Below are 15,777 nucleotides of genomic sequence, written 5' to 3'. Positions count from 1 at the left end.
GCTGTCTCTTTGATCAGCTGCCTTTAACTTTCTCCAGCGAGGGAAGAGACAGCCACCCTTTTGAGCAGTCACCCCACGAGCCACATCTCAGAGCTGTGGTGGTGGAGAAGCAGCACGCCCACCCTCCCGCTGCGTGCCACCGAGCGAGGAGGAGCAGGGCGGGTGTCCCCACACCGTGTCCCCACACTCTACTTCCCAATCTCATCACCATGGGCAGGACTGGGCTGCTCACATGTCAGGTGTTAAAATCACAATAAAAGACTGTGTATCTAGAACATCATTTAACATCCGAGCTGTGGCCTTGGTACCATCCATGGTATGGTGTCACTAATCCATAGTACAGTGCCACTAACTGTTGTTGGCCATGAAGCCACAAGGTCATGACATTATGCTTGGATGTCTCACAAACTACTTGTGCAGAGGATGGGGACATGCATAAACAATGAATGCAGTTATTATATCTGTGATTTTCACTCTGACTGTCCCCTTGCTCCTATAGCCACGGTCATACCCTTTTATCATATGAAAGGCCCCATTGACTGCTAAACACTGGCAAAAAATAAATGTCCTGTGAAATCAAGAAACATTCTTGGAAATTTGATGCAAAAAAATGTATTTTTCTTGTGACCTCACCTTAACCATAGAATACCCTCAGGTTTCAGATTTTAAAAACCTTGCCCTCATCCTGTAGACAGTGGCTTGAAGACATGACCCATTTCCAGTCAGAAAAAAGGATAGCTAAGAAGAGACTCAGCCATTCTTTACAAAAGAACTTTCTAAAACCTCATCTTTACATCAGCCTCTCCATATTTTCACAGCCTGACTCATAAAATGCTGAGTGCATGTGGGAGAGGTAGAGTGGGAGTGAAGGGATGGCACTGCCATTTTAAAAATGATTATAAATAGATAAAACACCAGCTGTCTGCATTTTACCCTCAAGACATCATTAACTGCCCAAGATTGTTGCTATCATCTATAGCCTATAATGACATAGATGGGCAAAGATGATTAGTTTTGTTTCTTAAATTTAAAGGGGAGTGTCATAAAGCTTGACAGCAACACACACATATATATACATTGCAAGGTATGGCACAAATCAGGATTTTTGTAGACAGTTTCAGATGTTTCTTTTTTCACTTAAAATGGAGATGATCAATATAGCAACTTTAAAAAAGGTGCTTGTCTGATTGCTAGCAGTCTGTATTAAGGAAAAATTCACAGTATTGTTTACTTTGCATTGTTTATACCATTTATTTCCTCTTGCTTCTGTAGAAATAAGCTGGTTTCGGTTTCGTTTCTGCAGAACTGCAGAGCGCATCACGTCTCAGCCCAGCTTTCCTGCAGCAGTGCATCTTGACTGTGCTCGGGCTGCAGACCTCAGGGGAACGTGTAACTTCTAAACCCAAAAGCAGAGCCAGCTGTGTTTGGCTGATTTAAAAATGTAACAGAAGTATGTTGGCTCTTGGCCTAAACACAGTGATGATAATGGCACTGTGGCTTTGTCATTTTTTTTAACCCTTCATTTTCTAGCCTGCATATTGTTAGCCTTGTGAGACTAGATGTGTTCGATAATGTCAGCAAAGCTGTCGAGATCCTTATTAGGGCATGCATTTATGCATGGGGTCCCAAGGACAATTAGGAGTTCTTTTCCTCACTGTGCAAGGTACTTGACGGGGAACCAAGCTGATGCAGGCTGCAGGCTGCCAAATGTGTTTATAGAGAAGAAAACAATTCTGAGAAGCCACACCATGGCAGTTCCCCTCTATCTAGCCAGCTGCCTGGGCTTGTTTAAATGTAATACAATACAAATGTAAATACACAAAGCGTGCATTGTTTTCCGCAAGGCAAAGTAAGACAGGGGTTCAGGAATCTCACCCTGATGCATTTGCTTGAGCAAGTTGTTTCCTCCTGCGTGGTTAGCAGAGAAGCCCTGACCAACTCCCCGAGGAGCCTGAGGCACAAGGTTTTATAAAGTACTCTCTCTCCATCTGCTGACATCTTTTCCAGCACACTACGTGCCACGCAGGAGGTAAGCACGTAGGGCCAGCAACTACCTGCACTCACCTGCTCCAAGCACGCTCCTGCCCCCTCCAAACCAGAAAGATTTGCCCAGGTAATGAAAGGTCTCTTGGCAGACTCTCATGAAGAAAATTACAGATATTTCTGTATGGGGCTGAGTGTCCATGCTTCCCAGCATAGATCCTGGGGGAATTCAGGCATGAGTGTGTGCTGATCCCTCACAGACGTGGATCTGAGAAAAGCACTTTGATATTCTAACACAAATAAGGTGGCAATATCTCTGGCTATATGGAGACTCGTGCGATTTTGGGTTCCCATCAAAATTTTCCAGTCAGAATTTAGATGCCTATGGACTTGTAGCTGCCTGAGTACCCTGTAGATGTTATGAATCACAAGTGACTTCAGCTGCTCCTCCTACAACTTGCCCTCGACATCTTTGTAGACCTCCTTTGAATGCTCTCTATTAGTTTTATGTCCTTCTATTGTAGTGCCCAAACCTGCACACAGTGCTCGAGGTGAGGCTGCATCAGTACAAAGCAGAGCAGGACAACCCCTTCCCTTGACAGGCTAGCAATGCCATGCCTGATGTACCCTAGGATGTGGTTAGCCCTTTTGGCTACCATGTCAAATCATGTTCAACTCGATGTCAACCAGAGCCCCCAGATCCCGTTCTGTGGGGCTGCTCTCCAGCCTTGTTCCCTGGTTTGTACATATGGCAACGAAGCTGGTGAGGGGTCTGGAGAACAAGTCTTATGAGGAGCGGCTGAGGGAGCTGTGCTTGTTCAGCCTGGAGAAGAGGAGGCTCAGGGGTGACCCTATCGTACTCTACAGGTACCTTAAAGGAGGCTGTAGAGAGGTGGGGGTTGGTCTGTTCTCCCACGTGCCTGGTGACAGGACGAGGGGGAATGGGCTAAAGTTGCGCCAGGGGAGGTTTAGGTTGGATATTAGGAAGAACTTCTTTACTGAAAGGGTTGTTAGGCATTGGAATGGGCTGCCCAGGGAAGTGGTTGAGTCACCATCCCCGGAGGTCTTTAAGACGTTTAGATGTAGCCCTTAGTGATATGGTTTAGTGGAGGACTTGTTAGTGTTAGGTCAGAGGTTGGACTCAGTGATCTTGGAGGTCTCTTCCAACCTAGATGATTCTGTGATTCTGTGATCCAGGGTTGCCTCATCTCAGGTGCAGAATCTGGCACCTGCTCTTGTTAAACTTCATGCAGCTGGTGGTTGCCCATCCCTATCATTAGTCAAGGTCTCTCCGCAAGGCCTCTCTACCCTTGAGGGAGTCAACAGCTCCTCCCAGTTTAGTGTCATCTGCAGACTTAGTTTACCTTCGAGTCCTGCATCCAGATTATTTAAATTCCTCCAAAGTGATCTTCTGCAACATTTAGAAGACTTAGAAAAGACCAGTAAATGCTGCTCACTATATATATATTTTTTTTCTTTCTATAATTGTCATTTACTGAGCAGTTCCCCACCAGGAAAAAACAGTCCATTTTCGAGTACATGTTGTGCCAATATGTTTACATAACATGCATATACAAATACATGGTATATACTATTGTCCCGTCTGGAGAAAGAACTTTAAGGATGGCAAGGTGGCTGTAAGACTTTCAGTGTCATGCAGTGTTTGTATGTGAGTGAGCTCCAAAAAGGAGCAAGGTCATGAAAATAAATCCGCAGCATTTGTGAAAACATTCGTACCTGGCTTTAAGCATTGATCCAAAAGGATGTTGGATCTGGACCTGATGTGACAAGTCTGGGGATGCTTCTGTAGGTGGCACGACTACCTCCCTGGGTACCAGCCTGGTGCTTGACCTTCTGGAGTCATTCAGGTGCTTTAGCTCAAATAGGCATCATCTGCATGATATCTACGCTGCATCACAAAATAGGACTTCAGGTGTTTTATTCAAAATACCTGCCAGGAGCCTATCTTCAGCTACTGAAATATGCATCTGTATTGTATCTGAGGCTAAAGCTGTACTTAGAGTACTACACTGAACTGCCACCCTCTGGAAAACTTTATTAGAACATCTTCGTATTGAGTAGTTTATGTAACTAGATCTTAAATGTACTGGCTTTTTAGAAACACTGTTAAGCACTTACCCTTACCTAACCCATACCATTCTTTTTTAAAAAAAAAGGAATACCTGGAAATACTGACCAAACAAATTATCTGAAATTATTGTACTGGAGCTACTCTTCAGTCTGCTATTGATTTTATTTAAGAATGCCATTTCAGATCAAAATGCAGAAGATATCTTTCGTTGAAAATCAAACCTCAGAAGATCTAAGTTGGTACAAGGATTGCATCTTTGAGCAAAGGAAGAGTTTTGTTAGTGTCACCTGTGACATCAGCAGTTTTAACTTCAATCCTGTCTGCACATATTTGAGAGCACTAAGTATTTCCTTTGTCCTCGTGTTTTTGTCTTTTTTTTTTTGTGATACACAATAAATGCACCAAAGGGGTAAGTCTGGGTCTTTATCATAAGCTTAGAGGATGGTTTCCAAAGTAAAAAAAAAAAAAGACTTGTCTGTAGGCCAGCACAAACAGACAGAGTATTTTGGCATATATCATCATCTTCTGGGTTGCAAAACAAACTATACCATACTGACTTTTGTACTGAGATGTATTCAGACTTAAATATGTCATCAGGTCACCAAACTAATTTTTAATCAAGGCAGATCATATGTTGTTCCAGACAGCTGTCAGACACTGAAACATATTTTTTGGTCTAGGGGATCGTTTTCCTTCAAATTGTTCGTATTTAGGTCTACCCTTCACAGCTGACATTGGAATTAATTGCTTTCTTATACTCCATAAGAAAAAATCCTTCATTACAGAGCAAACACGTGACATATTTGCTTGAGAAGGACATGAACACTTTCATAACGTTATTGCCTTTGCCAGCTTCTGAAAGAAAAGCATATTCATTTTTTTGTTGTTGTTTGGTTGGCTGGTCTGCTTTAAGTCCTTGAAACTGTGATTCCCACCATACATCAGACATCATATATCGGATGGAGGATTTTCAGGCAACAGTGAACATGACTCTTGCTGTACTGTGTAGACCAAACCCTTAGGACTGTTCTTTTATACTAGGAGGGGCTGATATGAAGATACCATTACAGGTTAATCTTTTGATACCGAGTCATAAGGCCAGGCCTGTGGCATTCACTGGTTCATGCTGCATTGGCCTAACAGAGGTTCTGCAACTGTTTAAACTTGCTTACTAACTACTCGGTGCTGCTGGAGGAGAAGAGAATCTCAGCCTGTTTCTGAAACATCCAACTATGTGTAAATAAAGCTGCTAAGTATGAGTGGCAATATAATCAGTTTTTAGCATAGACGAACTTCCTGCTCCTCCTACTCTTCTTCTTTCATTCAAGTGTTGTTTGTGACAAACCAAGTGAAGACAACCAGCTTTACACAGATATGAATGGCAAAAGTGGCATGGCTGTCACTGAGAGGAATCCCCTGAAGTGGAAAGAACACCTCCAGAAAAGCTTTGGAGGGGAGATGAGAAACAAGCAAAAACAACATGCATTTTCAAAATTCGTTCCAACTTGAAAAAGACATAGGAAAGATATTATTGCATATATCTCTACCGTTCGTTTGCTCAAGTTCTCAGCAAAAAAAAACACGCTCACATGAGAAATAGTTGTGACAGTTGAAGCTGTTACCACCCATTGCCAGAGGTTATACAAACCCGTGCCTCAGTGAATTACCAGCTTAGCCAAAACTGCTTTGAAAGGCACGTTTATGTTCAGTCACCGGATTTTGCATGGAAACAGCTGAGGTGATTGCACAGGCTTCACTCCACAATTACTCCAACAATCCCTGCTGAAGACAGACAGTAGTAACATCTTAAATTGCAACAGCTAGATTTGCTTGTCTAACCTTGCTCACAGATTCCACCATGCTCTCACATGTCTTACACAGATAGGAAACCAAATTAGTTAAGCCACTTTTTAATTTCCCAACATCATCATATGCGGGCAACCACTCTACTGGTCACTCTTTCATGCTCCTATCAAAGACTTCCTGCTCAGGGCAGTCAGGAGATGACACTTGCTATTCTGGAATCACTGGTGCTCCTGGCCAACCTACAAAAACTCCCTCAGACCCACAGCTGGTAAGGTCATGAACCCCTCACAGGGGACTGCTGATCATCCTGTTGCTCACAAAAATAGGTAATGGCTTTCCCATACTTAGCTTTTCTATTATTGTGTCAAGTACTCCAGGAACCACATCTGGTATCCAGGCAGTCAGCTGTGGTAATTATTTCCTTCGCAGAGGTGTGGTCCCACACGTGAAAAAAAAAAATTAGAAATGAAGCCATGAGTGCTTGCATAGAGCCTAAAGAAGCCTGCACACTTCTGTGGCCACTAGACACATTGCACAATGCAGTTAGTTCTTGGAGATGCACTCTTGTTCACGTTGTTCCTCGTCTGCTTTCAGAAACAGAGGGACAATGAGTCCCAGCTCCCCTGAGCAGCACATAGTCACAGTCTGCCCTGGTTGTCCCAGGTTTATTTTAGTGCCAAGTTTCTCTGTCTCTTGCTACCAAGTGTTCGCAGACGCACTGAATACATTTATCAGCACAGTTAAGAGGATAAATCTAAAATGAGACATAAAAGTCTCTTCATAATCCTGTCTCAGCTCCAGCCCAGCACTGAGCCTTGAATCTACAGTTGCCTCAGTTTTTAAGAGGGAGGGAGGCCCGTTCTGTGCTTAAAGAGGTGCCATGAACAGAGAACTATAGCCTGGCTGGGGCAAGCTGCTACTCTCCATGCCAAACTCACTTCTCAAAACATCACAAAGCACTCAGTTTGTCTGCATGCTCAGGCTATCCTGTGAAGCCAGACAATGACTCAGGCTTTCGACAAAACACAAAGGAAAAAACAATTGTGGTTATCCAGTAACAAAGAGTTGCCAGACCTCCTCCCAAATGCAGGGGTCCTGGCCTCTGCCCCCCTTCTTCCCAGCAGCAGGGCACAGCGGTGCGTGCACTCATGCACTCAGGTCTGCAAACAGAATCGCTGACACCAGCAAGCCGTGCCAGCAGCCCACGCTGCTTCTGACCACAGCCGGCCCGTACCCAGATGGCTCAAGTTTCCCCACGTTCTCCAGATGCTGAGGCCAGCACAGGCAGAGGCAGCCCAGATCTGTTTGCACACAGGATTTCAGCTGTTTTCCTGTTGCACCAAGCAGAGCAAACAGAGATGAAAGGGACCAGCAGCTGAGCTTACTCGGCTTTGTGGAGAATCCATAATCATGCATGCACTCCCTGCATCTGGAAGTAAGGCTCTTTCAAGTACTTTGCACTTGTAAAACACAAGTAAAAGACTGCACAAAACACAAATCAAGTAAAGGGTGCGTACAGGAAAGCTGGGGAGGGACTCTTCATCAGGGAGTGTCACAATAGGACAAGGAGTAATGGCTTTACACTAAAAAAAAAAAAGGTAGATTTAGATTAGATATGAGGAAGTTGTTGTTTACTCAGAGGGTGGTGAGGCACTGGAACAGGTCACCCAGAGAAGTTGTGAATGTCCCATCCTTGGAGGCGTTCAGGTTGGATGAGGCCCTGGGCAACCTGGTCTAGTGGGTGGCATCCCTGCCCAGGGCAGGGCAGTTGGAATTAGGTGGCCTTTCAGGTCCCTTCCAGCCCAAACCATTCTGTGATTCTATGAAACTCACCCACCCGGTAACTGCAAGAGCTGTAAGGATGGGCAGCACAGAGCAGCACACTGCTTGCTTACCCACTGCTGCTTTCCCCATGCAGCAACTCTTTCTCCCCACACAACAGGGTATTTTTGCCTGCCAAGGATTAGCAGTAAGCTAGAAAACCTTCAAAATGGCTTTTTTTCCCCTCTCCTCTCCTGAAGGGATCTAAAGAACCTAAGATTTCTGTGATGGGAAATAATCACAACCCAAAGTTTCTGTACCCCTCCTGGAGAAGACTGCATGAAAGCATTCAGGGAGCTCCACACCTACCTCTTTCAGAAACTTAGCGAAAAAATAAAAAACATATTACATTGCCACATTGCTAGAGATGAACAAGGTGCATTATCATTCATGCCTTTCTGTGCACAATCTGGTCCTTGAACAAAATCCAATGCAAGCAAGTGAACATTTGTCTCTTAAAGATGAGAAAAATTAAAGACAATACCAAAAAATACAATTAAAAGGCAATGAGTTTGGAAACTCCAGCTGGAAAACTAGATCGTGCTTACTGTGTGTTTATGTGCTCTTTCCCTTGTCAAACTGAAGCTTTACATCTGCTTTAACCTGCATTCCTCACTGCCGCTGCTTTGATGGAGCTGGAAGCGATGAGGAATTGCTGCAGCACTGGTTTGCTTTAGCCACTCCTCCTTACACTAAGAGAAGGAACATCACAGGGGCAGGAAGGGTTGGAGGTTACAGCAAACTCTGTTGAGGAAATTCAGCAGTGTGGGAAGTAAACTGTGGTTGCCACACAGAAGCAAATTATTACTGGTTTTTGCTTTGTTGAATATGTCATGCTCGGTCTGCTTACAAACCTGTTAGTCTGTAGCCAGACTACTTACACATCCAACTCTTGGAAGTAATTTTGCCACGTGATTCAGTCAAAGAATGCCCATTCTTTGGAGTGGGGAGCAGTAACACAGAAAGAACATTCTATCTCACTGGCATGCGTTCTGTGCTGTCATTTAACTATGTTGCTTATAGAAATTCAGTTTGCCTTCATTTCAGATTGCAAATAAAGAGAGAATCAACCACTGCAAGAATTATATAAATTGAAGTATGTGCTTTTACTTTATACTTTCATGGCACGTTTAGATTTGTAAACATTAAGACACCAGTTCTATTTCTTCATATACTGAAAATAACCATCAAGTACATTTAGGAGTATTACCTGAGATTTAAAAAAAAAAAAAAAAAAAAAAAAAGAACTGGCATCTTTTACCTTAATCATGTACAGTACTGTTTTAGGAAGAATTACAAAAGGGAATGTTTTTCCAAAATAGGATCATTTCCTTTCAACTATAAAGACATAGAAAATACATTGAAATCAGCCTGATACAGAGGATGTTGCAAGTCATTGTCTCAAACAATCCAATTAACACACAACTGAAATGCATATTGCATCAGTCCTGCAGTAGTATGATATCAACATTATCATGAACACCTTGTAAAAGCAGTTCCCCTTGATAAGTGACAATCTTTCGTCGTTTTGCAGCCTTAAGAGTTCCCACTAGGGCTTCAAAGAGGTTGGCACACTTTTCATCAGCGAAGAGCACACCAAATTTCACGCTCACTTGTCCATCAGCATCTAAATCAAAGACAAAACATGAAAACACATGCAGATATTCTTTCAGTTAGGAGATGACTGGGGAACTGAAGTGATAGGCAGTCAGAGTGCTGGAGGTAAGCCCCATGGTGTCTCCCAGCTGCCAGTAACCTGACTTCACTTTCACGAGGTTTGACTTCATAATGGGAAACATACTACGAATGCTGATGATTAATGGTAGACAAAGGTCCTGCCTGTTAAGACTTTCCTTTTTCCCCCACCCCAGAGATTTGTATCAAGGAACATATCTGCTACGTTTATGTTATGAAAGACTGATGTCTTTCTGAAGCCTATGAACAATGCAGGCTATCAGACTTCTTTGAAGCATAAGGAGGAAAAATGTCTTGAAGACCTAAAATGTTTAAATACTTCTTTTTTCCACCTATTAATATTTTAGGTTCCCATTGAAGAAGGTATAATGTGAAGTAATTTATCACACAAAGAAAGAATTTTAAAAGGTTATCTAGGTTATTCTTAAGCAGCAAATTCTTAAACAGTCATATCAAATACAAGATTTAGGTATCAGGTTTTGAAAAAGAAATGCAGTTAAATGAAACTGCATCAGAATTTAAATATGTGAGCAGGTCCTACATCCACAAATTGCACAAATACTTGTAAAGAAAGTGGAGTTTTAACAATGAAAAGCAGTCTCAAGATAAAAATCTACATTCTAAAGAAGTTTAAGCAAAGGCTGGCACTATAACTCCTGGATTAGAGTTTCAGCCATACAGATCAATTCCCTCTACATAACACTGTGATGAATAAAACTGAAGCATACGACTTTCGAAATACAGAAGTTACCAAGGAAGGAGATGAAATATAAAGGTGTCATTTCTTTGAAGACTGTAGCAAGTATCTTTGTCTAAAAAAGGTAATTTTGCAGTTGATTTTAGTGGGGGCAGGATTTCAGGTCTGCTTCCTCTGCTGCAAAGGCTTAAATGTTTAACTTCACAACAGGACTGCTTTAAAGGATGGGACACTGGGAGCACCACGCAGTCTAGCAATAAATATATATGGAATATATATTTTCAGGTTACCTGAGCCTGCTTAACTAAATTTGCCAGGATCACAACAGGTTAGTATAACATGATTACATCTGCATGTTCAGAGGTATACAATACTTACTTCTGGTTCCCAGCCGCCGAATTTCCTCAACTAAGAGGGTAATTTCATGTTCCACGTTCATTGTGGTCTGAAACATAAAATAAATTTTTAGCAAAGTTATTAGGAGACCCATAAATCCTTTGCACATGTTCATCTTGGCCTGTTCTCAGATCATCAGGAGTATCACAATATTTTGTAAATCCCAGTAGCCCAGAGGCACATAATTAGAGGATCTTCTAAGATTTTAGCCTTGAAAGGATAAAGAGCCTTCACATCCCCACATCTGTGGCAAAATGGATAGAAGAAACTACCACCTTGGTACCTTCTATACACAAACACAAGGAACTCATATCAAAATGGGGGGGGAGGTGGTTTTATGTGTTTCTGCTTGGTTTGGCTTTTAAAGCGTTTAGGCCAATCATTATTTCAGGCAGCCACAAAAACAGAGCATCCTGCTAACATCACAGGTCATCAGGGTCTTTGCAACTTTCCGTCAACACCCACAATAAAAAGGGAGCATCTTCCTTTATGTTTCCCTCTGGGATACAGGATGCAGGGTAGGTGAGTGGCCTTGGTTTGCATGTGTATTTAAACCCCACCACAGCTTTCCACTCATCATGAGACAGCCCAGACATCCAGCTGGTTACAGCAGGGCTGTGCACGCCACGCCTGAAAGGACAGCATCTGCCACATGTCTGCTACCGAGAGCAAAACCCAACCAGAGACAAGCCACGGAAGTGTCCTAAGGCAGCCAGCGCTCATCTCCATTCATACTGATCCCAAGAAGCAAAACTTCATCAACTTGCAAATCTCATGCACCTCTTTGCTGTGAAAGCTCCCCCAGTGTGCATCAATGCCTTCCATCACCTCAATCATATGCAGCTTGGTAGATGGCAGCACTACAGTCACGCAAAGTACTATTTGGCTACAAAGCATCCCAGATTAACAACCACAGACACCTAAAAAGCTGTTCTGTGATGCAGTATAAAAAGAAGCATCAACACGATGTGGAACTCCTTCAGCAAATGTGGGCATCGAAGTAAGGACACAAAACTGTGCCCCACAGAGAAAGCAAAGTGTCAAATGCAGCTTTTGCTGGTGCTGGGAACACAGGCTGGAATAAAAGCTACAGAGAGCAACCCTGGAGCTCAGCGCTGTCCAAAAGAGTCTCAGAGTTGTGAGCATAGCGATCATCACTACTGTTCAAGAAAGAGCATTTCTGCACAGATCTGGTTAAGTAAATGGAGTTAAAAATTAGCATCCGGATGCATCACAAACCCTTCCTAACAGAAGAGCTCCCCTTCTTTCCTTTTTTATTGAGCTAAAATAGGTAGGGGTGGCATAGTTCCACCTCCTGACCCTTCACCAATTTGTCTGAGACAAAAAGGTTAACAGAAGCTGATCTTCAGATCCTAAACTCACTTAAAAAAAATCTTTTAACATGCAAAATTAAGCAAGCTTAATACCAGCAGGTTTCAGACCCAGCCTCATCCCTTAGTTTCACCCCTAACCCACCCTAAGAACAAACACCCAAGTGGATGTTAACAAACTACTAACACGCAACATTACAACAGCACCGGGCTGCCCTGCTACCACCTCTTCAAAGCCTGCCTTAAAAATCACCTGGCAACACGGATTCAGCATTTTAATTGCATGAGATGAATTCTACGAACGCCTATATTTTATTCACTGAGCACTAAATATATTGTTATAAGACACCAGGGAAAACATGACCCATTACCAAAACGCTGACACTATCACTACTAATTGCTCAAACTGCCAATTTAATATTGGTCACCGCGATGGCATGGTTAGCTTTTTAAAGACGTCCTTTCAGCACCTTTAAAGTTCACTTTTTTCCCTTTAACTTTTAGCTCTCTGAACCGCGGGGTACCTCGCACGGCCCCTAAGACCCCGTACCCGCACCCCGCCGCTCTCGCCCGCCGCAGCCGCCCCGCTCCCAGAAGATGGCGGCCGAGCCCGCTCGCTGCCCGCCCGCAGCCCCCCGGCGGGACCCCCCCGGGGCGAAGCGCTCCGCTCGCTGCTCCCCGCGGCCGGGCAGCCCGGCACACGGCACAGGGTAACGGGCGTGGGGTGCCGGCCGGCCACAGCCGCCCCGCCGCCGCCAGGCTCCGCTACTCACCCGCTCCCCGCCCGCCGCCGCTGTCTCCCCCCGGAAGGCGCAGGCCGCGGCACCGCCCGCCGCCGAGGGCAGGGTGAAGGCGGCGGCTGCGGTGCCTCGCTCCGCCCGGCCGGCCGGCGGAGGGGACGGGGCCTCCCCGCCTCGCCGCCTCCCCGCCCCGCGGCCCCCGGTGACGGCGCCCGGCCGAGCGCCCCAGCGCCCTCCTGCGAGGAGCCGGCGCTAGGGCTGCGCGGCTCGGCCGGTGCTTCCTTACCATGGCGGTGACCCCCGGCTTGGTGCCAGTGCACCGCGTCCCGCCTGTGACAAAGGCGTTGATGAAAGTGTCACGTAAAATCAGTTCCCAACCTGTTAGTAACGCCTCCTGCTCCAGCGACTCTGCTCCCAACGTAGAACAGTTTAAGTTGGAAAAAGACTCTTAGGACCAGCAAGTCCGACCATCACCACCAAATTCACCACTAAACCACGTCCCTCAGTGCCACATCCACACATCTCTCAAATACTTCCACGGATGGGGACTCCACTGCTTCCCAGGGCAGCCAGCTCCAATGTTGGACCACCCTCGCCGTGAAGAAATTCTTCCTAATGTCCAACTTAAACCTCCCCTGGTGCAACGTGAGGCTGTGACCTCAAAACCTGTCACTTGTCACAACCCTGGTTCCCTCAGTCACCCCTCATAAGTCTTGTTCTCTAGTCCCTTCCCCAGCTTCGGTGCTCTTTTCTACACATGCTCGAGCAACTCAAAGGCCTTGTAGTGAGGGGCCCAAAACTGAACACAGTACTTGAGGTGCAGCCTCAGCAGAGCCAAGTACAGAGGGACAACCACTTCCCTAGTGCTGCTGGCCACACTATTTCTGATACAAGCCAAGGTACCATTGGCCTTCTTGCCCACCTGCACACACTGCTGGCTCATGTTCAGGCAGCTGTCAACCAGCACCCCCAGATCCTTTTCTGCTGGGCAACTTTCCAGTCACCCTTCCCCAAGCCCATATCGCCGCACTGGGTTGTTATGACCCAAGTGCAGGACTCGGCACTTAGCCTTGTTGAGCCTCATACAGTTGGCCTTGGCCCATCAATCCAGGCTATTCCAATCCTACCGTCAAGCAGATCAACACTCTCACCCAACATGATATCATCTATGAATTACTGAGGGTGCACTCGATCCCCTCATCAAGACTGTTGATAAAAATATTAAGCAAAACTGAGCCCTGGGAACACCACTTGTGACTGGCCTCCAACTGGATTTAACTCCATTCACAGCTCTTTGAGCCTGGACATTGTGTCCCTTCAGTCACTTTCTGTTATTGCACCATACTCTCCATTGCACCTGGTTCCCCCAGGTGATACTATGCCAAACAGTTCTCTTTTCTGAGAAGACTAATGAACAAGGTTAACATAATTTACCTTTGATTAAGTCATGTTGCATTTTCATCTGATTTTTCATTCAGCTCCACATCCTTGCACTCTACCCTGTAGATAGAATGCAGTTTGATTTGCTACTGCTGTTGTCACTCTTTGCATCCTCTTCAGCTCCTAGAAATATGTACTCTGTATGTATCTTCTCCCAGGGACACAGGCATTAAAACTGAGAGCAGCACAAACTCCTCCAGAGCACTGAGACCACCACCACCAGCCTCCTGGCCAGCAGCCTGACTCGCACAAAATCTCTTCTGAAAATGCCCACTAGCTTCAGGCACTACCATCCCAGCTGCCTCTCCCACCTCTTCAACAGGCACGGCTGCCCCCAGAGCAGAGCAGGTGTAGGAGGCTACTTCCAGTCCCCACAGTTCACATCTTCATGCATCATCTTCTAAAGGCAAAACTGAGACACTCTGTCAGGCTGTGAGCTGTACAGCTAGGTCTGGTCCATCGCTATGCTGTACAAGAATGAATAAATTGCTAAAGGCATTTTAAACCACTATAGAAGCGCAGCTGGGGTTCATTTGGCAGAGCCTGCAGCTAGATGAATTGATTTATACAGTGGAAATGATACCATGAAGATCCATTTTCATCACTCAAGGGATGTATGAGAGATCACATCCCTTCCTTTTTCATTTTTTTTAAATGTCAGTGTTTTTAATAAAATATTAACCTTACAGAATAAAAATCATAATTTATGTGTACCAGAATTTCTGATTATTAAAAAAGTGCTGCTTTCTGCACAAGGAGCTATAATATTCAGCAGGTGATAGCTGCAGAATATATAATCACAAACAGATTAGCCATATTTAACACTTGTAAGGGGTGCTCTTTCCAAAAAAACAAACCCTGATAATTGAGAAAACAAGTTAAGGGCTACATTCCCAGGTCTATAATGAAATTAATTAGATTTAAGTCTGTCTGAATTGAATCAAAAGAAAGGAGAGAAACCTCTAAAAAGTGTAGCATCTGAAGAGCACTGTAACTATGCATATCCTGGCACATGTACTTGGCATATGTACATACTGCTTTTCTTATGATCATATTGTTGGCCAACACAATATTAAATACTATAGTAAAATGGACAGAACTTTACGGAAAATATAAGATAAATCTATTAAAATAGAATCTAATTAGCACTTCAGCAAGTATGGGAAATGTTCCAGTTATGTAGTAGTATAGAATAAAAGTGTTAATTTTATGTTTTTATTTTTAACAACATGTTTTCAGTTGTATCACGTAAGTACTCTAGATTCCTTAGTCATCAGAACAGCATTACATTTGCACAAATAATGTAGGCCTTTGTTCTGTGTAAGGTAATCATTAGTATGGATGATTTATGTTTGATTGAGCAATAGTTTGGGACATTTCATACCGAAGTTGTTATTATTATTATGAAATCTATGTTAGAAAATCTTCTCTAAATCTGTTTTGAATCACAGACCCTGATTTATAAGAAGTATACTAACTACACGTCTGAAAAAGACAAATAAACAAATAAATAAATAAATAAATAATTTTTTACCTTAGTTTCTTTTAATTTCTCTTTTCTTAGGAAGTACACTTTTTTTTTTTTTAATTTGAATTCTGTCTTTTGTAAAGAAACAATGTCATGTACCCAAGTATTGGCCCTAAGGAAGATAACAGGAGACAATCAAAACATAGTGTGCTTATACAATTTTATTTTTTTTTTGCCCTTCTTTGTCACGTGATGTTAAAATAATTCTAGACAAATCAGTAATCAAAACCACCTGTTATCATGACAAT

At 43.8% G+C, this 15,777-nt stretch overlaps 1 protein-coding gene across 2 annotated transcripts; it reads right to left on the bottom strand.

The window, feature by feature from the left end:
• Positions 1-8,784: 8,784 nt before the first annotated feature.
• Positions 8,785-12,727, bottom strand: ABRACL (ABRA C-terminal like). 2 transcript variants are annotated; one of them, XM_035538994.2, is made up of 3 exons: positions 12,595-12,727; positions 10,473-10,539; positions 8,785-9,329 (listed from the first exon to the last, which is right to left on the bottom strand). In XM_035538994.2, exons 2-3 carry the CDS (start codon positions 10,531-10,533, stop codon positions 9,145-9,147), a joined length of 246 nt encoding a protein of 81 aa, XP_035394887.1. In that variant the 5' UTR covers positions 10,534-10,539; positions 12,595-12,727; the 3' UTR covers positions 8,785-9,144. The 2 variants fall into 2 exon arrangements, with proteins under 2 accessions (XP_035394887.1, XP_035394888.1); XM_035538995.2 differs by lacking the exon at positions 12,595-12,727 and adding an exon at positions 12,372-12,390.
• Between the last annotated feature and the right edge of the window lie 3,050 nt (positions 12,728-15,777).

Source organism: Cygnus atratus, chromosome 3 (genome assembly GCF_013377495.2).
Source record: "Cygnus atratus isolate AKBS03 ecotype Queensland, Australia chromosome 3, CAtr_DNAZoo_HiC_assembly, whole genome shotgun sequence".
Lineage (NCBI taxonomy): Eukaryota > Metazoa > Chordata > Aves > Anseriformes > Anatidae > Cygnus > Cygnus atratus.
Note: the sequence above shows the minus strand (reverse complement) of the source record. Positions and strands in the feature narration are given on the sequence as shown.

Excerpts from the sequence above, each read along its gene's own strand:
- ABRACL (XM_035538994.2), bottom strand. The coding sequence starts at position 10,533 with ATGAACGTGGAACATGAAATTACCCTCTTAGTTGAGGAAATTCGGCGG. Across the intron at positions 9,330-10,472 it reads TCGGCGGCTGGGAACCAGAA|ATGCTGATGGACAAGTGAGC; the intron begins GTAAGTATTGTA and ends TCTTTGATTTAG.